General features: G+C 41.9%; 1 protein-coding gene across 1 annotated transcript in view; it reads right to left on the bottom strand.

Moving 5' to 3' along the window:
* Nucleotides 1–402: 402 nt before the first annotated feature.
* LOC134587195 (cell cycle control protein 50C-like) overlaps nt 403–27709 on the bottom strand; it is a 36409-nt gene continuing 9102 nt past the window's right edge. The window contains exons 2-7 of the mRNA XM_063443398.1: nt 22939–23049; nt 19988–20098; nt 12253–12349; nt 11382–11525; nt 2227–2436; nt 403–703 (exon numbers count right to left, since the gene is read on the bottom strand). Coding sequence (XP_063299468.1) covers nt 513–703; nt 2227–2436; nt 11382–11525; nt 12253–12349; nt 19988–20098; nt 22939–23049 — 864 coding nt within the window. The 3' untranslated portion in view covers nt 403–512. The remainder of the gene's footprint in view (nt 704–2226; nt 2437–11381; nt 11526–12252; nt 12350–19987; nt 20099–22938; nt 23050–27709) is intronic.

Consider the following 27709-nt stretch of genomic DNA (forward strand, 5'->3'; position numbering starts at 1 on the left):
CAAGCAACTAGTTGCGCCTGTATTTGCTCTTAACGTACGTTTTTATTTTTAAGCTCCCCATTCAATATGCATGACAAATAGATTACTAGTGGCTATAATTGACCAGCAGTGCAGCACTGAACTTAAATGCTAGGGTAGTACCGATGATTGGCATCCTGTAAAATCATACTGGACCTCTACGTAGGCAACAGCTTATTCACAAATTACTTTTCAGCACACTGAGCCTCTGCGCAGGCAATACTGCAATTAATCTTATAAAGAGCCTCTGCGCAGGCAACATTATGTTTAATCGCAGGTTTGCGATGTCTTTATGTGATAACAATAAACATATTCAAAACAAAAATATTGTTCCACTTGGCAGATGTTTTATATAACAATATTAAAAGAACCATTGTCAAAGACTCAACATCTTGGAACTTTTTACTTTTTTTATTATACACGTGGTTTGCTGGGGAAAGATGTTCACGCTGTCCACGCAACGGTTTGGTATTAATCATCCCAGTTTTAGATATTCACTTTCTTGAGAACGTTTTTCTCTGCTTCTTGTTTTTCAAGTGCACAGCCAGCATGACAAAAGCAGTCAGTATTATCAGCGCTCCGGTGACCGTGTAGGCAATGCCCAGGAACATGTTGCTTCCCCCGCACCATGACAGTGTAGCCAGAATAACATGCTTCTGTCCACTGAACTTGGACACAGGGAAATCTGGCGAGCAAGTTAGGGTGTAACAACTTCTTACAAAAATAGTCAGATACAATTTTTCTACCCCATCACTGCTAACAGACAGAGAGCCCAAGCTATAGACACTGATAGATAGATATTTGCTAATGAGTATCACGCAGTCTGAAACCAAGATCACAGAATTGAAACCAAAGAGAAGGGAAACTAAAGTATTAGGTCAAAATAGCCAAGTGAGGAAAAATAGCTGTTATGTTTTTTTTTTTTTTCTCCAAGTCATCTAATTTGCTAATTAAGCCAAATATTCTCAATTCCATTGACGGACGTCCATAATGTCCATCTTAGTGATTCCCCCCCCCCCCCCCCCCTACTGCACCCTCCCAAAAAAATCTTCACAAACAGCAAAATATACATTGACAGCCACAAATAATTAAATACAGACAGATGTCCACAGATATAGGACTATAAATGCAGAGACTTGTATCTAACAATGGAGACACTAACTGTATTCCTAAACCCATGGCCTAATATGAACTGGCACTCATTAACGTTTGACAGCTTGAATATTGCCTATTATGAATGTAAGAGCAGCAGGTAGAGTTAGGGTCAAATTGACTTTAAAAGAGCAATGTGGTAATCTGACAGGGATATGCTCGTGTAACTCCACACTGTCTGTTAAATTGCTAGATTCTAGGCATTTTATATCAAATACTGGGACTCGCTAAGGAAGAAAGTTTGTGGATTGCATTAAATGTTCACATTTGATTTGAAACAAATTTAGCGTCTGCTAAAAACCAAATGGGCAGCAATGAGACCTGGATACCATACACAGCGAGGCGTTCAAATATTTATGGCACATTAATACTGCATTGCTTGCCACCAAATTCACACCTTTCTCCTTGCCTGCTTCTTGCAGGTGAAAGAGAATTGTCAGGCAAAAGGCTAATAAATACATTATTTATCATTTTTAAAAATGGGGCCCATCAAAGCCTAGCTGAACCAGGCAATATAATCCCCCCTGTTCCCTTACACCTGGGCCATGGTAACCCACCTACACATTCCCTCTTTCCATTTTTTTGGTGTCGTGGTGATAAATAAATTACCATGTGAGGGTCAGATAAGTCTGTAGTAAGGGGTTAGATGTTAACAGAAGTTGCCTGGACTGTTAAGGATAGCCCTCAGTCATGTCAGGGGTGAGGGTTTAACCAAATAATTACAGTGGTCCAAAACTACCCCTATCAACAAGAAAACATGCTCAGACCCCTTGTCCCAACAATTTCATGTGTAAATATATATGGGAATAGGGGGTGCTCTTGACCTTCGCCTGTAAATAAAAATGTATAGTTCAAGAACACGTGCCATGGTTAACTATAACTGAGCTCTGATTGACACATTGTACCTTTTCTATTTGAATCTCACATAATTCCTCTTAGTACTTAATCCTAATATTGTGTTTTAGGATCTATTTTTCCTTAATTATCTGGCACACCAAGTGATAATTTATTAGCACAATGGAATTCCTATTATTCCAACGTTTCCATAAAGGATACTATATTCAATAGTGTAGCTGTAGTTTCCAGCTGGGAGGCCATTAGAAAACTCCTGGACACGAGAGAGACGTCGGTAAAGCTTCCTAAAGTTTGGTAAGGCCGCGACTCTCATCCAATTAATGAAGTCATCATTCTCATAGCCATTATTGTTAGGATCGAGAGAATCAAGCGCATAGGGGGTCTTCTGCCAGTATGGCGGCCTTCCACTGCCTGTGAAAACAAGGACATTTTGTGAATACACCAAATGAAAATATAGATTATATCATTTTTATAGAAACAATCTTATTCAGTAGGGTTAAACACGACCTCTTAATATGGACCTACTGTGTTGAATTGATCATGTCAAAAGTGTCGTTGAAATGTATCGGAACAGAGTGATTGTGATCATGTCCACACTATTAATGGCTCATTGGAAGTAGTTAACATGTTGATAATTATCAAATGATAAATTATGATAGACCTAGAACTAAAACAAAAATCAACGCTAATACATATAAATATTTCTATCAATTGTTAGCTCCTTCTGCTCCACATTTACCGTCTCCACATTTTCTTGGATTTTTTAATACTTTAAAGGGGAATTGTCACATCGTCACAATCTGTTAGCTAGCTAAAATATATATTTTGCGTAATTTTTTTATTGCAAAGGTTTTAAAAAAAAAAAAAATGTATTTACATACTATGCCAGGCTGTTTTAGCACTGCCTGAATATACAATTAAATTTGATTTTAACATCTTTACCTTATGTGATCTATGGTCTCACTCTTAATATAGAATGTAGCGACAGATAAGAACCATTCGGCCCATCTAGTCTGCCCAATTTTCTAAATACTTTCATTAGTCCCTGGCCTTATCTTATGTCTAGGATAACCTTATGTCAATGCCGCATGCTTAAATGTCGCATGCTTAAACTCCTTTACTGTTTAAACTCCTATCTATTTCATCCCATGTACTCTCCTTTCCCATTATTTAATGCAATTCTTTCTCAGTTCCTTGCCTTTGCTATATTGTTTAGTCTTTCCTTTGATCTGCTATGCTTGCCCCTGCTTTGCCCATATATATTCTGTATTCACTCCTTTCATTTTCTTTTCTCTCTGCCATCCTGGCTAGGGCAAGATTCTGGACTCCCTAGTCAAAAATCATTTTTGCTGCCCCCCCCCCCCCCCCCTCACCCTCATTAGATACAGTCCCATTCTTCCATTTATTCACTAGCCAACAAACTGCAGTAAATTGAAAACCAGATCCCAAAAAGCTGTGACTGGCTGTGAGTTGGGCCAAAAATTGGGAAAAGTCTCAGTCGCTCAAAACTTTTTTCTAACTTTGCTTTTGCTCTTACTTGAGTTTTAAAATACACTTATAAAATGTCTGTTTAGTGAATAGATCCCAGGCCAGGGTGTCTGCTGCTTGTTGTTTTTTCTAAACAAGATGGGCATATAGTATGAAAGAGAGTGAGACAACGGGGAAAGGAGACAGATCTATACTAATACACTGCTTTATACATATATATACATACACTGCCTAATATGAACATATGTATAAACTGCCTAATACATACATGCACACACACATAAACTGCCTAATACATACATGCACACACACATAAACTGCCTAATACAAACACTCCCACATGCTTCAGAATACATGGATCCACACACACACAGCCTAACACATGCATACTGTACATACACAAACTGCCTAATACAAAACACACAGACACGCTGCCTAGTATATGAATCAATGCATAAACACACTGCCCAATACATACACACACACATACACTGCCCAATACACACACACACACATACACTGCCTAATACACTGCCACATGTGCTTCCTAATACATGTATCCACACAGACACACACACTGCCCGATAAAGATATACACAAATGCCTAATACATAAACATACACACATTCATTGCCCAATATATACACACAGACACACACACACTGCCTAATACGCAAACAGCAGGCTGTCTCTCACAACAGACTTCCATCCCTTGTCTCACATATGCACGGGTGGGGGGCTCGAGCCCTGGAAGCAAGCAGTCCTATTTCAGTCAGTGTGATACCAGTCATCCCTCCACTCTGTCTCAGGACAACATGCTCCCCCACTTGTGCTTTGTGTCTGTGGTTCCTTCCACAAGTCCCTATGCAAAGTGTAGACAGACAATGTGCTGCCTTCCATTTCTGAAGACTTGCTTTGAGTGCACCTGGTTCCAGCAGTGTAATTGTTTCTTTTGCTGGCGCCCTGTGGCACATCATTTAATCACAGCCGAGTAAGCCGACTGGCATATTATCATGCGGGGAGGCTCAGATGGGCAGTACAGCTGATGCACAAAGAGCTCCCTAGGCCACTACCTAATTGACCAGACGGAGAGCCCTGTCTGCCTTCATCAAGCTCCTCTGCATCCCTTTTTAATTCAACAACTTTGCTTGCCAGGTCATCTTCCTGTCTTTATCTGTGCCATCTCCTCTCCGTCCTTCTTTTCATGCCAGCTTCTTTTACAATATAAAAAACCACACATCATGACACCGATATGTGGACTCAAGCTTTCACAGGTTAGATGTTTTTGAGCAGCTTAATAAAATTAGTAGAGCCAAATAATACAGATGGGTCGTATTTGTTTTTCTGTGTTCTGACTCAAGCAGAACTCACGCTATCTGTCTTAATATTACACAATGGTTGTTCGCTGTTTACTTTTTTTTATAAATTCTTTATTTTTGGTATGCGAATAGGTACAGCAGTGCCACAATAGCGTCAGCAGGCTCGTTTTACTTAGTCATAGTAGTACAATAATGTGGCATGGTAGGTATGCATACATTTTTAAATATATAAGAAGACAAGAAAAATGATGATTATAACAAAAACAAGCTTTGAACATTTTGGTTTTAACTAAGGTAGTATAGCTCGCTTGAGGTGACATTTTTGTCGCTGCTAATGTCAGACATATAAAGATCTATAAGTCACATAAGTAAAAGTAATTGCTGGCACAAATCAGGTTATACAATGAAAAACTTAGCTTTACTGGCGTTAACATGGCAAACCGATCTACGTTATGCTGGTGTAGTGTAAGCATTTCTTTATAAAGCAGCTGAGTTGGATAGCTGGGGAGGGTACCGCCGGCACTAGGTATGTGTAGGATAGGCGTAATATGTATTTGTTTCAGTGGTAGACAGCCTATGTGTGGTGAGATAAGTGGGTATGTTATGCCCTTTATGTACAAGAGTGTCAGAAGCTGCCGTTAGCAAACAATGTGTGCCTGGATGGTACCAAATTATAGCAGGTTAGGTAGGCGTTTTTAGTGTCAGGCATGCATGTTCGGTTCTTTGATTTGCTACAGAGAGATTTAGAGTATTGAAACAAAAGCTGAGCAGTGTACATTATATATTATCGGATGCTATGCAAAGTTACGTTAAAGATACGTATCAGGAACATTAGTAGATTAGGAGATTTAAGAATGTCAGTGAGAAGATGAGCTAATGTGAGACAGTACAAGGCAACCCTGTGTGTCAGGTGAGCTCAGAGTTTATGGGCTAGACTTCAGCCGATACCACAGTCCTGGCTCAGTGAGACTCCGGCTCCGCTGTCAGGCAAGGGGGTCAGGTGGGCTCCGTTGCAACTCTCCAGCTTGTCGTGGGTAACTTGTGTGGCGGGCGTACGCAGCCGTCTGTGTGCCGACCTCATCTCACGGCTGATTGTTGCCGCCTTTTTGGGTCCCGTTTCGCGCCGTCTCCGCTGTCGATCAGGCATCGCCATGTTCCTGCTGGGTCTATAGCCGGACGCGGCTTGTCGGTGTGTAGGGCTTGAGTGCTCCGTCTTGGGTACTTTCTTGGCCTTGTGGGTCATTTTCAGGCTTGGCAACTCGCGTTTGGGGCGGCTGTGCGTGCGCCATTTCGTCTGCTGGGAGCTTGGTAGCGGAGGCCATCTAGTGGGGGTAGGTGACTGTGGCGGGGCTCGCAAGTGCAGCTTACCCTCCAACTTCCTCCAGAAAGCCTCGAAGTGGTTGTTTATGCGGGAAAGGATGTCTGGGGTTGTTTCTGTCAGGGTCTCTGCGCTTGACTCTTCCACCATGTTAGGCAGGTCTCTGCCGCCTTGCTTTGGCTCCAGCTTGCTTCTCCAGACGCCTGGATGGACCGGGATTACCCCCACCGGTCCGGGGGGGGTCACAGGGCTTTCTTGGGCTGCGAGTAGCCTCCATGCGCCTCCAGACTGAGGGAGCGGCCACCTCCCCCGCCCGTCGCGCACCAGGCCGCAGTGTCTGTCGCGGTTCCGACTGGTCCCAATCGGTTTTCCCGGTGGCCCATCCTATGCCCCCTGATGTGGGTGGCAGGAGGGTGTCTATAGATGCCGCTTGAGTCGCCTGTAGGGGCCTGATTTTCGCCGTGTCGCCGAGTTTGTGCGGGAGCTCGTGGAGAACACGTCTCTCCGCCATGCTGGTCAGGCCCCGCCCTGTTTACTTTTTTTAACCTTTCTAAAACCTATTCAAGGCTTGAAATGCAGCATGGTAAGGGCTGGTTGAAATGCCACAAAATAGCTTGCGCTGTCTAGGTGGTATATGCCAACACGCAAACCAAAGATACAGGGCATGCTATACTAGGGAAGACAATGTATTATCATAGAGTGGCCACGCTTAACGTGATACAGTATAGAACGCAGTCTCACAGCAAATAATAGAAGATGGAGAGGCAGAGGTCAAGGAGTACAAAAATACAAATAGGTGAAATAACACAGCCAAGGGCTAGGATTATAGAGATCAGGGTAGTCAAAAACAGAAAACACTCACCAGATAACTATTCATAAACAGTGCTATACATAGGACACGAGGTCACACATTTAGGCTGGAAGAAAGGAGATTTCATCTAAGGCAAAGAAAAGTTTTTTTTTACAGTAAGAGCAATAAGGATATGGAATTCTCTGCCTGAAGAGGTGGTTTTATCAGAGTTCATACAGATGTTTAAACTGCAATTGGATAAATACTTGCAAAATCATAACATACAGGGATATAATTTCTAATTAGTGGGCTAATAGCTGCTTGATCTAAGGAGATATCTGACTGCCATTTTGGGGTCAAGAAGGAATTTATTCCTAGTTTGTTGTACAATTGGAAGCGCTTCAGACTGGGTTTTTTTAACCTTCTTTTGGATCCACAGCTAAAACAAATGTGAGGTAGACATGTGCAATTCGTTTCGGTCCGAATATGTATTCGGACGAATTTCGGCAATTCGGACATTCAGACTCTTCCGAATGTCCGAATTGCTGAAGTGCCGAATTGCCGAAGTGCCGAATTGCCGAGGTCCCGAAGTTCCGAAATTATCGAATTTCCGAAGTGTCGAAGTGCCGAAGTTCCGTAGTGCTGAAGTGCCTAAGTACTAATATACTTACCCAGTGAAAGAAGAAAAATTTTACATTGTATACAATTTTAAATAAAAAGTATACAAACATAGCCAGGATTCACCTGTAAGCATTTGCAACACTTACAACAATCAAGTAACATACATTCATATAAAATGTAAGTCAATGGCCAGTCAATGTAATGGCCAGTCAATGTAATGACAGGAATGAATAAGTAGATAACTCCCTAATTCCCTCGGCATTGGGGAGCTATCTACTAAAAGGCTGAAAGACCTAAATTGGTCTTTTAGACAAATTTACTAATACTAAGTAAAGATTACTTAGTATTAGTAAATTATGCCCCTACTCGCTATACCGCGAGTAGGGGCATGTCTATTAAACAGTGAGCAGCCTGTGGCCCCCACCCCTGAGCGGTGGGTGGGCACCCTAAATTATAATAAGGGGGGTGACCTAATGTCCTCCCCCCTTGCCCCCACCCCTGAGCAGCGGGTGGGGGCCCTAAATACTAATAAGGGGGGACCTAATGTCCTCCCCCCTAGGCCCCACCCCTGAGTGGTGGGTGGGGGCCCTAAATAGTAATGGGGGGGACCTAATGTCCTCCCCCCTGGCACGCACCCCTGAGCAGTGGGTGGGGGCCCTACAGTAAAATAAGGGGGGATCTAATGTCCTCCCCCCTGGACCCACCCCTGAGCATTGGGTGGGGGCCCTAAATCCTAAAAAGGGGGGGACCTAATGTCCTCCCCCCTGGCCCCCACCCCTGAGCGGTGGGTGAGGGCCCTATATATTAATAAAGGGGGGGACCTAATGTACTCCCCCCTGGCCCCCACCCCTGAGAGGCGGGTGGGGGCCCTAAATCCTAAAAAGGGGGGGACCTAATGTCCTCCCCCCTGGCCCCCACCCCTGAGCAGTGGGTGGGGGCCCTACAGTAAAATAAGGGGGGATCTAACGTCCTCCCCCCTGGCCCCCACCCCTGAGCGTTGGGTGGGGGCCCTAAATCCTAAAAAGGGGGGGACCTAATGTCCTCCCCCCTGGCCCCCACCCCTGAGCGGCGGGTGGGGGCCCTAAATACCAATAGGGGGGGACCTATTGCCCTCCCCCCGCCCCCACCCCTGAGCGGCGGGTGGGGACCAATCCACCAATAAGAGTGTTATGAGTCAAATTACACAGCGTGGGAAAATTCCAAAGAACTTTCCCACGCTGTGTAAAATGACACAGAGCACTATGATTGGTGAATTTCAAACCAACTAATCAGAGTGCTGTGACAGGTAAATGTAGAGACTTACCTGTCAGTCTCTTCATTTACCTGTCAGAGCACTCTGATTGGATGGCTTAAACCCACCAATCAGAGTACTCTGAGCCTAATTGCAGGGCAGGGCAAGGCTTTATAAGCCTTCCCCCGCCCTGCAGAGCTCAGTCTGCGCGGAGCCCTCATTGAGTGAAGAAGGATTATTTATTTATTTATTTTATTTTTTATTGCGTCGGTTATTATGGTTTTTTATTTGGCCTTTTTGGGGGCTGAAAAGAGACGATTTTAGAAGAAAGAAAACATTGAATGGTAAGGTATTTTTTTTTTACAGGTTCTTAGTTAAATGTCCCCCCCTCATTATTTTTAGGGTGAGGGTGGTAGGTAGGGGGATCATTTTTTTTGGGGGGGGAGGGGGTGAGTAGGGGTTTGGGGACCCCTAGTCACTATGGGGTGGGGGCCAGGGGGGGAGGACAATAGGTTCACCCCCCTATTGGTATTTAGGGCACCAACCCGCCGCTCAGGGGTGGGGGCCAGGGGGAAGGACATTAGGTCCCCCCCCTTTATAAGTATTTAGGGCCCCCACCCGCCGCTCAGGGGTGGGGGCCAGGGGGGAGGACCTTAGGTCCCCCCCCCTTTTTAGGATTTAGGGCCCCCACCCGCCGCTCAGGGGTGGGGACCAGGGGGGAGGACATTAGGTCCCCCCCTTATTTTACTGTAGGGCCCCCACCCACTGCTCAGGGGTGGGGGCCAGGGGGGAAGACATTAGGTCCCCCCCTTTTACTATTTAGGGCCCCCACCCACTGCTCAGGGGTGGGGGCCAGGGGAAGGACATTAGGTCCCCCCCCCTTATTAGTATTTAGGGCCCCCACCCACCGCTCAGGGGTGGGGGCCGGGAGGGAGGACAATAGGTCCCCCCCCATCGTTTTACTTTAGGGCCCCCACCCGTTGGGGGGGCCTATTTTTTTTTTAAACAGTGAGCAGCCGCAGCTCGGTATAGCGAGTAGGGGCAAAATTTACTAATACTAAGTCATTTTTACTTAGTATTAGTAAATTTGGCTGAAAGACCAATTTAGGTCTTTCAGCCTTTTGGTAGATAACTCCCTAATACCTTGGTAATTAGGGAGTTATCTACTAAGCGGCTGCAATAGAAGTGCCGAAGTTCCGAAATGCCAAAGTTCCGAAATGCCAAAGTTCCGAAATGCCAAAGTTCCGAAGTGTCGAAGTACCGAAGTTGCTGAAGTTGCCGAAGTTCCGAAGTGCCGAAGTTCCGAAGTTGCCGAAGTTGCCGAATTTCCGAAGTGTCGAAGTGCCGAAGTTCCGAAGTGCTGAGGGCAAAGACGAGTGGTCGGAGCTGTTTTAAATAACCTCAGAGCTGTTGCTATTGGCTTGTGTAAATTATTACTCCAAAACATATTTGACCAATGCCACTGACAGGACGTGGTCTGCTGCAGTGTCAAAAAATAATACGAGCATCAGGAAGTATATAAGGAGTGTAAGGTTGAGGGGTTTGCATTGAAAGAGGCACACGAAAGGTGTCTGACATCAGTTTGAAAACAGTGACATCCTGAAAATGCAGGGGCCATGACAATGGGCGAAGTTCAGCCAACTTTATTTAACTTTATATCCAAGATAATCTTTAAGAAATCAGTCACATAAAATGTGCTAAGTACAGTATTTTGTATTTAATGTTGAAAATATCCATGAAATCACTATTGTTTGCCTTTTACTAAAATGCTTCTTAATTTTATCTCATGAACCTGATTAATGTTTTCGAAACATATTGAAATGTAACTTTAAAGATACAGTAATAAAACATAACTGGAATTCTTGTTGGATTCTCTACCTTCCTAAACTCCCGGGGCAATTTTTGCCTTCCCTGTGTAAAGTATTATAATTTATTTTGTAATTTCCTGGTTACCATTTTTATTATTATTATTGCCATTTATATAGCGCCAACAGATTCCGTAGCGCTTTACAATATTATGAGAGGGGATTTAACTATAAATAGGACAATTACTAATAAACTTACAGGAACAATAGGTTGAAGAGGACCCTGCTCAATAAAGCTTACATTCTATAGGAGGTGGGGTGTAAAACACATTAGGACAGGAATTTACAATCAAATAAGGTGGGCAAGAGACAGGTATGTGAGGTAAGGGTTAGTCTTGGAGGCCATAAGCTTTCCTAAAGAGATGGGTTTTAAGGCACTTCTTAAAAGATGCAAGACTAGGGGAGAGTCTGATGGCGGTAGGCAGGCTATTCCATAGGAAGGGAGCCACCCGCGAGAAGTCCTGCAAGCGTGAGTTGGCGGTACGGGTGCGGTCAACGGACAGGAGGTGGTCACGGGCAGAGCGGAGAGACCGAGAAGGGACATACCTATGGATCTGTGAGGAGATATAAGAGGGGCTAGAGTTGTTCAGTGCTTTATAGGTGTGAGTTAGTACCTTGAATTGACTCCTATAGCATACAGGAAGCCAATGTAAGGACTGGCAGAGGGGTGAGGTGTTGTAATGTAGGCCTATAGTATGTAGAAGGAGTTATTTGAACACGTTACCAGCAAAGGCTTGGATGAGATTATCTTTTGGTTTTGGATTTTGGAACTTCACATTCTTGTCAGACCACCAGGTGTTCCCAGTCCGCAGAAGGGGTACTTGTATGGTGGTAGATGCATTGGGATGGAATGAAAGTGTTATTGAGTCTATAAGAGAAAAAAAGAGAGCCAATTAAAACAATTCACTGATATAAACATAACAGGAGCAAGGATTATTGATCAGAAATAGAAACAGTGCGGGTTAGAAGAGAAGGGCAGCATAGGGGGGAGGGGGGACTGGTGGTGCAATCCTAACATTTATTTTTAAAAAACAAACAAACACCTGGCATTATAAATGTAACCGGACCTATACATTAAATCTAGTATATGTGTTGAGTGCCTGGAGGGTCCCTTGTTGTTAAGAAGGGTATTCCCTCCCAATCACGTGCGGCCATCCACACATAGCCTTACACTGTTGTTGTTGTTGTTTTATTTTATGGGTGCCTCCATTCCATTTCTGGCAAACTTTTCCCCCTTTTTTTACTCAGTAATTTAATTCTCTGATGTCCTTTTTGCAGATGTTTTGGACTACACCTCCCATGATGCTTTGCCAGCATTATGGGTGCAAAAGCATTATGGAAGATGTAGTCCAAAACATCTGGAGTGCCGAAGGTTGCCTATCCCTGCTCTATGTTGTAAAACTTTATATTGCAAGCTTTTAATGGATTGACAGCCGTGTGTATCGGGATCTGTAATTGATTACTAAGGTCTTGCTTACTAGTATTCAGAGGACTGGACACCACCCAAAAACCTTGGTAAAGTCACCTTGGAATTCAGTCTGATTAGAACAAAGTAGAGAAACACAAACCTGCAGGTCCTTTTATCCCACACTTACCATTAAACAAACTGTTTGCAATAGCCCCGCAGGGAGCCATTGGGGTTCCATTTGAGTAAACAGTAAATGGGGAGCAATAACTCTGCTTGACGACGTTCTGTGCAAAATGAAATCAAAGTAAAGTATTAGTAGAAAAAATATTACATTGCCTCTGTATAAAGTATGAAGATACATTGAGCTAATTTCTAGGACCACAAAGAAATTCATCTCTGATAACAGAGTAATAGTTTCATGAGAACAACAGAGATCTGGTAAATAAATCAGAGAAACTGCTATGTTTATACTGCAGGGTTAATCCAGCCTCTAGTGGCTGTCTCACTGACAGCCACTAGAGGTCGTTTCAGCGATTCTCAGTGTGAAAATCACACTGAGATGACGCTGACATCCATAGGAAAGCATTGAGTAATGCTTTTGTATGGGCAGTTTGATTAAGGTAAGTGGCTGAAGGGGATTTAACCCATTCAGCCCTGCGGGAGGCGGGCTCCGAGGGAGGGGGGGGGGACTTAAAATCCCTATAGTGACAGGAAAACGAGTTTGTTTTCATGGCACTGTAGTGCTTCTTTAACGCAAGTTACATTGTAACACTGATATCTATCAGGAATCCCTGAATAACCCTTCACATGGATATATTTTTTGAAAGAAGACAACCTAAGGTACTAAACTTGGGGTATTTTGACTCTTTTCATGCAACCATTTTACCACCAATCTATGCCAAATAAAAAATAAAAATACATGTACAGAGGACTTTAAGGGTTACTGCCAAAGAACACCCCAATATTTGTTCAGCAACATCTCCTGAGTACAGTGATACCACCCATCTATAGGTGTGTTAGGTGCTCTGGGGGATAAAATACTTTATTTGGAGGGTGTGCATTCCAGTTTTCCAACTTTTTTCCTGTTTGGGACATTTTTAAAGCCGGCCAATGTAATATACCCCCATCAAACCATATATTTTTGAAAAGTAGACAACCGAGGATATTCAATATGGGGTATGTCTAGTCTTTTTTAGTAGCCACATAGTCTCAAACACTGGCCAAAGTTAGCATTTATATTTGTTTGTGTGTTAAAAATGCAAAACACAATTATGAACGCTAACTTTGGCTAATAGTCGCTAATAAAAAAGACTGAACATACCCCATTTGTAATACCTTGGGTTGACTTCTTTTGCAAATGGTATGCCATCATGGGGGTAATTCTCATTCCTGGGCTATAATATGCTCTTAAAGGCAACATAACCAATCAGGCAAATTTCAATGTGAAAAAAACAGCCTTATATTTGACCCTGTAACTTTCAAAATCCCTATAAAAGCTGTACGTAGGAGGTACTGTTATACTCGGGAGACTTCGCTGAACAGAAATATTAGTGTTTCAAAACTGTAAAATGTATCTCAACAATGATATCATCAGTGAAAGTGCCATTTGTGTGTGAAAAATGCAAAAAAAAACCATTACTTTCACTGACAATATCAACGCTGTGATATGTTTTACTGTTTTGAAACACAAATATTTGTGTTCAGCAAAGTCTACCATGTAAAACATTACCCCCCATGTACAAGTTTTAGGGTGTCTTGGAAAGTTACAGGGTTAAATATAGTGCTAGCAAATTAAATTCTCTGGACTTTTGGCCTGGGTTGTCAGGAAAGTCCCCCAAATCGCAATCAATAAAATTACTTAATTATGTAAAAATATTACATAAATATGAACTTAGAATTTAAATATATATACATATTTATATATTTGAAGTCTACATGTATATTTATGAAATTATTTATGTAATTATGTATATGGACATATGTATATTTCGTATTATTTTTATGTATTTATTTATATATATATATATATATATATATATAAAATCCGAGTGCCCCGCACTCAATTTAACCGGTCTTGTTAGATGCCTCGGTGCAATAGCTCCAGCCACTCAATATATTCCCGAAAGAGTGCACTCAAAGGACTTGAATAAATTTTCAAATAAATACTTTAATGAAGTATTAAATTACAAGAAAAATACGGATCGACGTTTCAGTCCCAACGGACTTTTATCAAGACATTTTTCTAACGTGCAGGCAATGGTTAAATATACAACAGTGCATACTGATTGGAGAGTGAAAAACTGAAATCGAGGTTCTGTGATGTCATCAATGACGTGAACAGATTCAAAAAACGTAATGAGGTTGTATTAACCCCTGTGAGGAAGGGGGAGGTTAGATTGAGTGATGCTCATAGATTGAGCTAAAGTGACAGCCATAGAAATATCAAGGTATATGTACAGGGGATTATTTACAAAGAACTATTTACAAGCCACGGACAGTAATCAATGGAGGGGAGACAGGTAAGGGCCGCAGGACCCACTGTGAGACCAACAAGAAAAGAACAAGTACATAGATCATGAGATAAACATGTTGAAATCAAAATGTTGAAAAAAATGTTGAAAAAAATGTTAAAATAAAAATGTTCAAATAAAAATGTTCGTATGCAAGTCCTAATCCCCCTTACCTCTAGCAAAGGAGACCCCTTACCTCACCAGGGAACGTATTGAAAAGTGACACATTGATATATTAATACATGCTAAAAGTACCTGTTAAGAATACGTGTTACAGAGCATATGATATAGCATGATACACACTTATTCATAGTCAAACATTCATAATTTCATAGTGTCATAATACGATAGCACCAGATGGCAGACAGCATCTATACTATGGAGCTAATAAATGCTAACAATGTAACCATAAATAGAAACTCTACTGGTTCGTTCACCGTCTCGAAATGAAACAGTATAGCGGATTCTTCTCATTAAGTTCGTACGGAGACAGAGACCCCAGTGTGTGGATCCAATACGCCTCTCTCTTCAGAAGCTGGTTGTCCCGATTACCCCCCCTAGGAGATAAAGGTACATGGTCTATACCCATGAAACGGAGTGATGGTAAGGTATGTCCTGCTTCTAGGAAATGTCTAGCCACCGGGGTAGTGGCCGAGCCACTAAGGATTGCTAATCGAATAGCTGATCGATGTCCTCTCATTCGTTCTCTAAGATCATTAGAGGTTTTTCCAATATATATCAAACCACATGGACATATGATCCGATAAACAACATGAGTCGTGGTACAAGTTATCCTATGGCGAATTTTGTATATTTTGCCCGTTCTTGGATGAGGAAACGATTTCCCCGGTATCTTACTATTACATGCCATACAATTTAAACACCGAAAACATCCCAGATTTTTATTGGGTATCTGTTGCTGTGTACGGGTAAATTGGTCCGTATGTACCAAAAAGTCTCTCAAGTTTTTGCCTTTCTTATAACTCATCACAGGGGGCTGCCTGAATTGAGAAGGGAGAGAGGGATCTTTCTTCAAGGTCTCCCAATTGGCTCGTATTACAGAAGCCATCTCCTGGGATTGGGTGTGTAGTATCTGAGGGAAGACGAATCTATCCCCTGTTCCCCCACTCGATATCTGGTTCATCCTTGGTTCCTTTGCTCTGGATAATGCCGTTTGTATAGAGTATTTGGAGTACCCTCTCTCAAGAAATTTCTCAGACATATTCAGTATCTGCGCCTCCGCATTCTTAGGGTCTGAGTTGTTCCGTATTACCCTAGAGAACTGTGCCACAGGTAATGAGTTTTTCAAACTCCGGGGATGAAAACTTGTAGCATGTAAGATCGTATTCCGATCTGTCGGTTTTGAAAAAAGAGTATATCCCAGTTTGTTGTTGTCATCCCATCGATACGCTACCAGGAGGGGCCAGAAGGGGAAAAGGCACTAGAGCCAGAGGGCGACCGCCGAGAAGACGATAGATCATTCGATCATCAACCTGTCAAATAGGGTACTCACAAAAACAGAAACCACATTACTATCTAAAGGACTGTCTTTTATCCCTACATCAGGGACTAATGAATTTGAATGGGAGGTTGACCAATTTAAATTCACACGGAAACTCCGCTTAGCTGAGTATTTTAAATCTCAACCTGCCATCAGTAATCCGAGTGATACTCTACGACTTCGCAGCACATTTGACCCCCCATCTACTAGTGCTTCACTGAAAGTGTTCTCGCAGAACCTCAAGACAGATAGCACTAGACTTTTACATCAAGAGAAGAAAGGAACCTCGAATATTTCAAAAATGGAAAGAATGGCTTTGAATACACTAGCTAGCGACATGTCTATATCCATACGTCCAGCAGACAAAGGGGGTGCACTTGTGATTATGCAGTATGATGACTACAGAGCTGAGATCCTCCGACAACTCTCAGATGAACAAGTATATCAAATCTCTGTGAAGGACCCTGTTATTGATTTTAGCCGCACTATCTACAATACATTACGAAGAGGATTAGAAGCAGGCTATCTGACCAGCACGGAATTTGAATACCTATGGGAAACGAGCCCAAGATGTCTCATCATTTACACTTTACCTAAAGTCCATAAAAACCTCAGTAAGCCACCTGGACGTCCAATAGTCTCCGCCATTGGTGGCCTCCTAGAGCCGATTGGTAAATGGTTGGATTTAAAGTTCAAAGCACCGGTAATGGCATTACCTACCTGTGTAAAAGATACCAAAGATGTAATTGAACATCTTAAAACCTTCACCTTACCCGAGGAGGGTATCACTTTAGTAACCCTCGATGTGAGTAGTCTTTACACGGTGATACCGCATGAAGACGGCATACAAGCCATGAAAGAAGTCTTACAGCTGCACAGTGACAAAATGACACCACCTATTGATTATCTGATGGAGCTGCTGGAACTGTGCCTGAAATTGAATTACTTCAGATTTTAATCCAAGTTCTATGTACAGCGGACTGGCACGTCAATGGGGGCACCTATGGCCCCTATGTATGCTAACGCATATATGCACAAATACGAAACAGAAAATATCCTGCAAGTCTACGGCCAGTACATACAGAAATACTTCCGTTTTATTGACGACATTTTGATTATTTGGACAGGAGGACAATCAAAACTGCATCGGATGGTAGAAGAATTAAATAATCATGTATCACCGATTAAATTTACATACCAACTGAATGACCAACAAATCGATTTCTTGGATCTACGTATCTATGTTGACAACAACAAACTGGGATATACTCTTTTTTCAAAACCGACAGATCGAAATACGATCTTACATGCTACAAGTTTTCATCCCCGGAGTTTGAAAAACTCATTACCTGTGGCACAGTTCTCTAGGGTAATACGGAACAACTCAGACCCTAAGAATGCGGAGGCGCAGATACTGAATATGTCTGAGAAATTTCTTGAGAGAGGGTACTCCAAATACTCTATACAAACGGCATTATCCAGAGCAAAGGAACCAAGGATGAACCAGATATCGAGTGGGGGAACAGGGGATAGATTCGTCTTCCCTCAGATACTACACACCCAATCCCAGGAGATGGCTTCTGTAATACGAGCCAATTGGGAGACCTTGAAGAAAGATCCCTCTCTCCCTTCTCAATTCAGGCAGCCCCCTGTGATGAGTTATAAGAAAGGCAAAAACTTGAGAGACTTTTTGGTACATACGGACCAATTTACCCGTACACAGCAACAGATACCCAATAAAAATCTGGGATGTTTTCGGTGTTTAAATTGTATGGCATGTAATAGTATGATACCGGGGAAATCGTTTCCTCATCCAAGAACGGGCAAAATATACAAAATTCGCCATAGGATAACTTGTACCACGACTCATGTTGTTTATCGGATCATATGTCCATGTGGTTTGATATATATTGGAAAAACCTCTAATGATCTTAGAGAACGAATGAGAGGACATCGATCAGCTATTCGATTAGCAATCCTTAGTGGCTCGGCCACTACCCCGGTGGCTAGACATTTCCTAGAAGCAGGACATACCTTACCATCACTCCGTTTCATGGGTATAGACCATGTACCTTTATCTCCTAGGGGGGGTAATCGGGACAACCAGCTTCTGAAGAGAGAGGCGTATTGGATCCACACACTGGGGTCTCTGTCTCCGTACGGACTTAATGAGAAGAATCCGCTATACTGTTTCATTTCGAGACGGTGAACGAACCAGTAGAGTTTCTATTTATGGTTACATTGTTAGCATTTATTAGCTCCATAGTATAGATGCTGTCTGCCATCTGGTGCTATCGTATTATGACACTATGAAATTATGAATGTTTGACTATGAATAAGTGTGTATCATGCTATATCATATGCTCTGTAACACGTATTCTTAACAGGTACTTTTAGCATGTATTAATATATCAATGTGTCACTTTTCAATACGTTCCCTGGTGAGGTAAGGGGTCTCCTTTGCTAGAGGTAAGGGGGATTAGGACTTGCATACGAACATTTTTATTTGAACATTTTTATTTTAACATTTTTTTCAACATTTTTTTCAACATTTTGATTTCAACATGTTTATCTCATGATCTATGTACTTGTTCTTTTCTTGTTGGTCTCACAGTGGGTCCTGCGGCCCTTACCTGTCTCCCCTCCATTGATTACTGTCCGTGGCTTGTAAATAGTTCTTTGTAAATAATCCCCTGTACATATACCTTGATATTTCTATGGCTGTCACTTTAGCTCAATCTATGAGCATCACTCAATCTAACCTCCCCCTTCCTCACAGGGGTTAATACAACCTCATTACGTTTTTTGAATCTGTTCACGTCATTGATGACATCACAGAACCTCGATTTCAGTTTTTCACTCTCCAATCAGTATGCACTGTTGTATATTTAACCATTGCCTGCACGTTAGAAAAATGTCTTGATAAAAGTCCGTTGGGACTGAAACGTCGATCCGTATTTTTCTTGTAATTTAATACTTCATTAAAGTATTTATTTGAAAATGTATTCAAGTCCTTTGAGTGCACTCTTTCGGGAATATATATATATTTATTTTTTTATTTATTATCATTATTTTTTTAATGTAAAACTTGAGAAGAAGACCGATTGCCGGCGGGGGAACGGCGGCGATCGGGTAAGTGAATTGGATGGGGTTAATATTGGGGAGGGGGTTAGTATTGGGGGTTAATACTTTTAAAAAAAAAAGGGTTGTTATTTTTTTCTTAACTGAGTGCCTCGACCCATCCCAGGTCGTTAAGGGCCGTTCTTTGTCTGACGTATCCTGTATGTCCGCGGTCACTAAGGGGTTAATAAGCACTGTATATCATACCTCCCAAGTGTCCCTATTTAGGAGGGATAGTCCTTATTTTCTTTTCTAATATCCCTCTTTTCTATTGTTTGTGTGTCTGAGTGTATAACAGAGCTCCACATCAAAACAACTCACACTAACAAGTCTTTAAACTACAATAAATATGTATTTAAACTTCAATAAACGTGTTTTTAAATCAGTCTGTGTAAATAAGATACATTGTTTTTGTTCTAAATCACATTTTAGTTGCACAAATTGTTATTGGTAAGTCAACCTTACTGAACAGCCCCGCCCCTAGCCACACCCCAACTCACCCCCCATTTTACATAGTAAAATGTAATCTGCTCATAGCATAATAACGTTAAAACATAAATAGTTAATTTACCAAATTAAATGAATTAGACTCTTACATTTAAAAAGAGGATTACTGGCATAACATTTAGGCACAGTACTCTGCAAAAGAACAGAGGAGACCTGTAACGATTCTGCAATCACCCGACAAAAACTGATATTCAGGAAACCAACATGTATTTCGGTACAAATGAATAAACTTGTGTTGAATATTTTAAGTGTAAAGTATTTCACGCAAGGAAGGAAATACCAACCTCTTCAGTGGTTACATTTTTACCCAGAAGCTGTGTATCATATCGTGAAATGACGTAACGACGATGGTTCTGGAAAAAATTTGTAAGGCCGTAGTACATAAACACGTTTCCCTATAGCACAGGAGGAAAGAATGGATTATATTAGGGTTCGGGAGAATAGAAATGCAATTGTTACATGTTTAATTAAACCTTACAGTATGTCAGAATCCCTCAAATAATGCAAGTGTTCAATAGTTAGATATATCAACATCAAATATGATGAGATTATAATGTTTCTGTTTTATGGAAAATGGCTAGGGTATATGTCTACCTATTTCAAATACTCATAGATTATAAACTCATTTGAGCAGGGCCTTCTTCACCTCTAAATTTCCCCATTCTATAATTGTACAGCGCAGCGGAAAATGTTGGCGCTATATAAATGTTAATAATAATAATATAATATTACTGATCTACATGGGTATGGATAAAGACATTGAACACATTGTATCAAAAACCTGTATACTCACTATACTGTAATCATAGGTTCCAAAATCAACATCTTGTGAATCATGACTTTGGTGGAAGGAATTACACAGTTACATAGTTACATAGCTGAAAAGAGACTTGCGTCCATCGAGTTCAGCCTTCCTCACATTTGAGTTAAAGGCGAGATCCCTCCGAATTACTAGCATGTCAAGCAGGCTGGCCTATTGAGGGCAGACCACGCAAGAAGCAATGTTTGAGTGCAGTGTGAGCACGTCTAATTACGCGCATGCACTAAGCTTTTTGTGGACAGTTCCCTTGTGTCCTCAAAAGTGGGACAGCGGAACAGTTCCCGAAAATCAGGAATGTCCCGCCAAGAGCAGCTGGAAGGTCTGCTGTATGTGAAAGCTTCAAAAATCTGTCCAGATGCAACTGTGCACGATGCAATTTTCCAAGTCGCTTCAATTCTGATAGTCCCACCATTACTTTTCTGCTCAGTAATGACACTGAGACTGAGAGTGAACAAGGAAAGCTGACCGGAGCTCTTTCATTAGATTGTACACAGTCCTATTGCTAAGGTTCACCATAATATATAGGACAAACTAAAACACTCCTCTAGACTATTCATTAAAATGGCTTTATCCTACTTATCAGGCATGTTTGTATTGACAGCAGTATTTACTATCATTTACATGTTACATGGGGAGCTCCCCATGCGGAATGGGAATATTAGACATTACTGCTTTGGTTCCCTTATGTGTAGAACCTCAAAAAAAAATTCAAATTATTAGCCAGTAGTTATGGTTAAGGTTTATGGTTATGATGGGGGAGGGGGAATAATGTATAAGTGGCACAGGGTTATTGCTAGGGTCAAGGGTTAAAAAGTATAGTTCTAATATACTTAATATATTGACAATGTTAAGCCGTAGAACTGTGCTGATATTTATAACTGTAATGGCTATTATTAAATATTTGATTTGTTCGTTTTCATGAGCTAAAATGTACTAAAATATCTCACACAACTTAATTTCAATTTGCTCGGTGCAACTGAACAATAAAACAATAATTGCTGGGTGCTTTGCATACTTTTGCAAGGTATAGATAGTATAGATAGTATGTTACATATAGATGTGAACTGGTATGAAATGATACGAATTGGTACAGTGTTTTATACTATTAGAATAAATCCTTGGTATATGAGAATATTAAATCATATGCTTTTAGTTTTTCCATGTTTCCGATATATCCTGGGTTGTAGGTGTTGTTATTTACCATCTCAATTGAATTCCTTTTATTGACCTTCTAAATATTAAGATGTGATATGTCTTCTAAAAATCGAACATGCTGAGCTATATAACCGCTGAGCTATATATATATCCGCTGAGCTATATAACCGCTGAGCTATATATCCGCTGAGCTATATATCTGCTGAGCTATATAACCGCTGAGCTATATAACCGCTGAGCTATATATCCGCTGAGCTATAGAACCGCTGAGCTATATAACCGCCGAGCTATATATCCGCTGAGCTATATAACCGCCTAGCTATATATCGCTGAGCTATATAACTTTTGAGTTATATAACCGCTGAGCTATATATCCGCTGAGCTATATATCCGCTGAGCTATATATCCGCCTATATAACTGCTAAGCTATATAACCGATGAGTTATATAACCGCTGAGCTATATAACCGCTGAGCGATAAAACCACTGAGCTATATAACCGCTGAGCTATATACCGCTGAGCTATATATCCACTGAGCTATATAACCGCTGAGCTATATATCCACCTATATAACCGCTGAGCTATATATCCGATGAGCTATATATACGCCTATATAACCGCTGAGCTATATATCCAATGAGCTATATTGCTGCTGAGCTATATTACCATTAAGCTATATAACCGATGAGCTATATATCCGCTGAGCTATATAACCACTGAGCTATATATCAGCTGAGCTATATTACCACTGAGCTATATATCCGCTGAGCTATAGAACCTCTGCGCTATATATCCGCTGAGCTATATAACCGCTGAGCTATATAACCGCTGAGCTTTATATCCGCTGAGCTATATATCCGCTGAGCTATATAACCGCTGAGCTATATATCCGCTGAGCTATATATCCGCTGAGCTATATAACCGCTGAGCTATATATCCGCCGAGCTTTATAACCGCTGAGCTATATAACCGCTGAGCTATATTACCTCTGAGCTATATATCCACCTATATAATGGCTGAGCTATATATCCACCTATATAACCGCTGAGCTATATAACCTCTGAGCTATATAACCGCTGAGCTATATAACCATTGAGCTAGATAACCATTGAGCTAGATAACCGCTGTGCTATATAACCGCTGAGCTCTATAACCAGTGAGCTATATAACTGCTGAGCTATATAACCGCTGAGCTATATATAACCACTGAGCTATATATCCACTGAACTATATGCAGTGATATTTTTAAATTCCACTCACCTTAATTTCCTCTGGTACAGAGAAGCTTGCTGTGCAGGTGCATGGTATTTCAGAATAAGAGGAATTTTTACGAAGTTCTGTACATTCAGAACAGTAATCCGAATATGTTACCTGTGAATGTGAGATTAGATTTTATTATTATTCTGTATGTAGAATACCCATTTCTTACATCTTCCTGGAAATGTAAATCATATGCAGTATCAAATAATGGCTAGCAAAGGGAAAGTGTATTTTACTGAATTCTAAGGAATTACTGCATAATGTGTGCATAATTGATTATATAGGGGATTATGCATTAATTAAACACTTACATCATATTTGTTTATAACCTCATCTTTTGGGCTTGTACGGTATGTACAAATATGTTTAAATACATGCCTGCAGGAGTGTAGTGGGCTGGCACCAGTGGGTGGAGTGTATGTGATACAATTAGCATGTCTGGTGACAAGCCCACCCTTACAGGGGAGTGTCATTGTGCATGCGAGCAAAGATGACAGGCTGTCCAGCAAAGTAGCCAATCAGCGCTGCCCATACACTGATTACTGCTGAAACGTTTGTCAATGGGCTAAATTACCAGAATTTCATCCCAAAACCAGTTTGAGTGTTTAAACGTGCTCACTCGGCACTAAAGGGTGATCGGGAACACTGTTTGCAAATTAAATAAATGTCACACAATAAACAATATGATTTGAGGGGTCAGTAAATTGACTTTGTACAAACATAATAACAAATTAGGGCACATAGATTCTGATTTGATTGCAGGCAGGAGGCTCCTATTATGCTTTACTGTCTTTACAATTCCAAACAACAGCAATGAAAGAGTTAAATAACAAGTTTAAGGGCAGTAGAATAAATTAACAAATACGACCAAACATAGAATACAGGTAACCAATCAGTATTCAGCATAGGTAATATAAGTTCCAAGCAGGTAATCCAATACCACTTTCTTTGCTGTTCCACGCTATAGATAGGTATTCATTGTAGTGGCACTTTATTTTTCTCTATCTATATTTTAATTATTTACTTATATATTTTATGGCTAATCATGGTAGCATGGTTAGCTCCACCCCCAGCCGAGGTCTCTCATTCTTCCATACTACAGTCTCTTTTCCTGTCCTCAGTCGGACAATTTTTCCTAAACACATTTTATGTTTTGGCCATCATCCCATGTGTCCCATGGGCATACCAAACAAAGTGCAGCCTTTATTTGTTTGTTTGTTTGTTTGACTCAGTAAACAGTCTTCATGGGCTATCATGGGGTGAAGTCTTCTTCCTGCACACTTACTTGGTGCCTCCCTAATAGACATGGGTCGGTTTTCACAATACAAAATTCCTGCCAATGTTCCTCCTGGGTAATATTCCCATGTTGTGCAGAGTATTTAGGAGAAACCTTAGTTTTCCCTCTGGTTTTGCCTGCTCCTCCTATCTGTTTTTAGCAGAAGGATCAATCAATGACACTTTGGTGCGGTGGTTATTTGGAGCCAAATTTTCTCTGAATTCCTCCTGATTTCCACCAAATTTCTACCCTGTGAAGGAGCTGTATGGGAACACCAGAGATGCCATACTCTATCCTCTCAGTTCAGGAGAGTAGGCACGATGGGTCTGGCATAACAATACGGTGCATGTGCGATAATTTAAACTCATATTCTCTTAATTCTAAGAAGTATTGGATTTGACTGTTTTACTTCTACATCGTGTGCTGCTCCAAAGAGGCAGAAAAAATGATGAGAATCAGAAAGAAAATTCAGACTCTGTACAAGAAGACATCTATAGCTGCAAGGATGTGTAAGAACCTACCAGGCTCACTTACATCTTCTGTAGGTATAGTAAGATGGACCCATTGGAACAGGCATACGATCCAAAGGAATTTTATAAGACATTTCCACTGATGGATCCCAACTGAGAACAGAAAATTTAAATTTTTCCGTCAATAAGAAGACAATTAAAGTGGGGGCTCAAGGACAAACATTTGCAAAGAGGTTTTCCCTTAGATGAACCAATTCGGCAAATAATCACCACAGATGCCAGTCAGCAAAGATGGGGAGCCCAATATGGGAAATTGTGGAGGCAATGCATGTGGTCTTCCATGAAAAAGAAATTGCATTTCAACATCAGAGAACTAAAAGTCATTACCTAAGCACTTCTTGCATTCCTTCTTTCCTATTAGAATCGTGGATGGAGATTCAAACAAATAACAAGGCAGTAGCTTCCTATGTGAAACACGAGGGGGGCACATCTGTCAACTCTTGACAAAGTTAGACCCTCTAATTAAATAGACACAGATTCATCATCAGGAATTGAAATCAATCTATATTTAGGTTCCAGATAATGTGCAGGCAGATTATCTCAGCAGATCAGTGATTCTTCCAAAAGAATGGAGATTGAATCTGAAAGTCTTTCTAGGGATATCTCTCAGTTGGGGCATGCCCAAGCTCAGATCATTTTCTTAATAAGGTCTTATCCTCTATCAGTGGGTCAGTATGCCCTATCTCAGATTTGGAATTTAGATCTTTCTGCCTATGATTCATCACCTTCTGATATATAGATTTGGAAGGAATGAAAGAAAATCATATCCATCAATCCAGTATAGCTAGGAATACACTTGTTTCCACTACTCAGCAGAATAAGTCTGAAACCTCTTTGGATATTACCAGTAAAATGGGATTTGCTGCTTCAGGCAGTTCACCCCAATACCACCCAGTGGAGATTAGCAGCATAGCTCTTGAAAAGGAAATACTCCCAAAACAAGGATTATCAGTGGCAGTGGTTAATACTTTTCTAAAATCTAGAAAGCACTCTACTTCATCTTGCTATCACCATATAGTGGAAGTTTTTAAATCCTGGGCTGTTGAGAGGTTTATGCCAGCATCCTTCTCAATCTCAAATTTTGGAAATCCCTTAATGCGGATTATAAAAGGGACTAAGCTTGAGCACTTTGGAGGTCTATTCTTCAGTGCTCTATGCCCTCTGTAGTGTTTCATAGGCATGTGCATGAGAAAGATTTTCTGTACGGTTCGGCATTCCGAAATTCGTGACTTCGGCAATTCGGAACTTCGGTAACTTCTGCACTTCGACACTTCGGCATTTTGGATCTTCTCTTGCAGCCGCTTGGTAGATAACTCCCTAATTCCCACAGTATTTTTATTGCCCCCCCGCTCCCACCCCCGAGCAGCGGGTGGGGGCCCTAAATTAGAATAAGGGAGGGGGTAACTATTGCCCCCACTCCCAGCCCCCACCCATGAGTGGCGGGTGGGGGCCCTAAAGTAATTTAGGTAGTATTTTTATTGCCCCCCCGCTCCCACCCCTGAGCAGCGGGTGGGGGCCCTAAATTAGAATAAGGGAGGGGGTAACTATTGCCCCCACTCCCAGTCCCCACCCATGAGTGGCGGGTGGGGGCCCTAAAGTAAAATAATGGGGGGACCTATTGTCCTCCCCCCAGGCCTCCACCCATGAGTGGTGGGTGGGGGCCCTAAATTAGAATAGGGGGGACCTAATGTCCTCCCCCCCTGGCCCCCACCACTAAGCGGTGGGTGGGGGCCCTAAATTAGAATGGGGGGAGACCTAATGTCCTCCCCCTGGCCCCCACCCCTGAGCGGTGGGTGGGGTACCCTAAATACTAATTAGGGGGGGGAACCTAATGTCCTCCCCACTGACCCTACCCCTGAGCGGTGGGTGGGGGCCCTAAATTAGAATGAGGGGGGAACAGTGGCGTACACACAACCCATGGGGCCCCGGTGCGAAAACTGATCTGTGGGCCCCCCCACCCCCCCCGCTTACTCTGCGCGGGCTGGGGCCGCAACACATGGCGGGCGGGCACCTGGTCGCAGGGCTGCGACCCGTGCGACCGCGGTATGTACGCCAGTGCATGCATAAACACATACACTTAAAGGACCACTACAGACACCCAGATCAAATCAGCTCAATGAAGTGGTCTGGGTGCCAGGTCTCTCTAGTTTTAACCCTGCAGCTGAAAACAGCAGTTTCAGAGAAACTGCTATGTTTCACTGAGGGTTAATCCATCTCTAGTGGCTGTCTCATTGACAGCCGCTAGAGGATTTTCTGCGATTCTCACTGTGAAAATCACAGTGAGAAGACGCTGAACGTCCATAGGAAAGCATTGAGTAATGCTTTCCTATATGGGCGGTTTGAATGCGCGCGTGGCTCTTGCCACGCATGTGCATTCGGAGCCGAGAGGCGGATCGGGACGGAGAGATCCCCAGCGCCAAGGGAGCCCGGCGCTGGAGAAAGGTAAGTGCTTTAGACACACACACACACACACTCTCATGAACAGACGCACACATTTACTGACAGACACACACTCAGTGACAGACGCACACAAACATACTCAGTAACAGACACACACACTAACACTAACACACTCTAAAACTAACACACTCACTAACACAATCACTCACACTAACACACTCACTAACACACACTCACTAACACACACTCACTCACTAACACACTCACTCACTAACACACACACAAACTAACACAAACTAACACTAACACACTCACTAACACACACTAACACACTCACTAACACTAACACACTCACTAACACAATCACTCACACACTCACTAACACAATCACTCACACTAACACACTCACTAACACACTCACACTAACACACTCACACTAACACACTCTCACACTCACACTAACACTCACACTAACACACTCACACTAACACACTCACACTAACACACTCATACTCACACTCTCACACTAACACACACTCTCTCACTAACACACACTAACACAAAC

This window comes from Pelobates fuscus, chromosome 1, assembly GCF_036172605.1.
Source record: "Pelobates fuscus isolate aPelFus1 chromosome 1, aPelFus1.pri, whole genome shotgun sequence".
Classification (NCBI taxonomy): domain Eukaryota; kingdom Metazoa; phylum Chordata; class Amphibia; order Anura; family Pelobatidae; genus Pelobates; species Pelobates fuscus.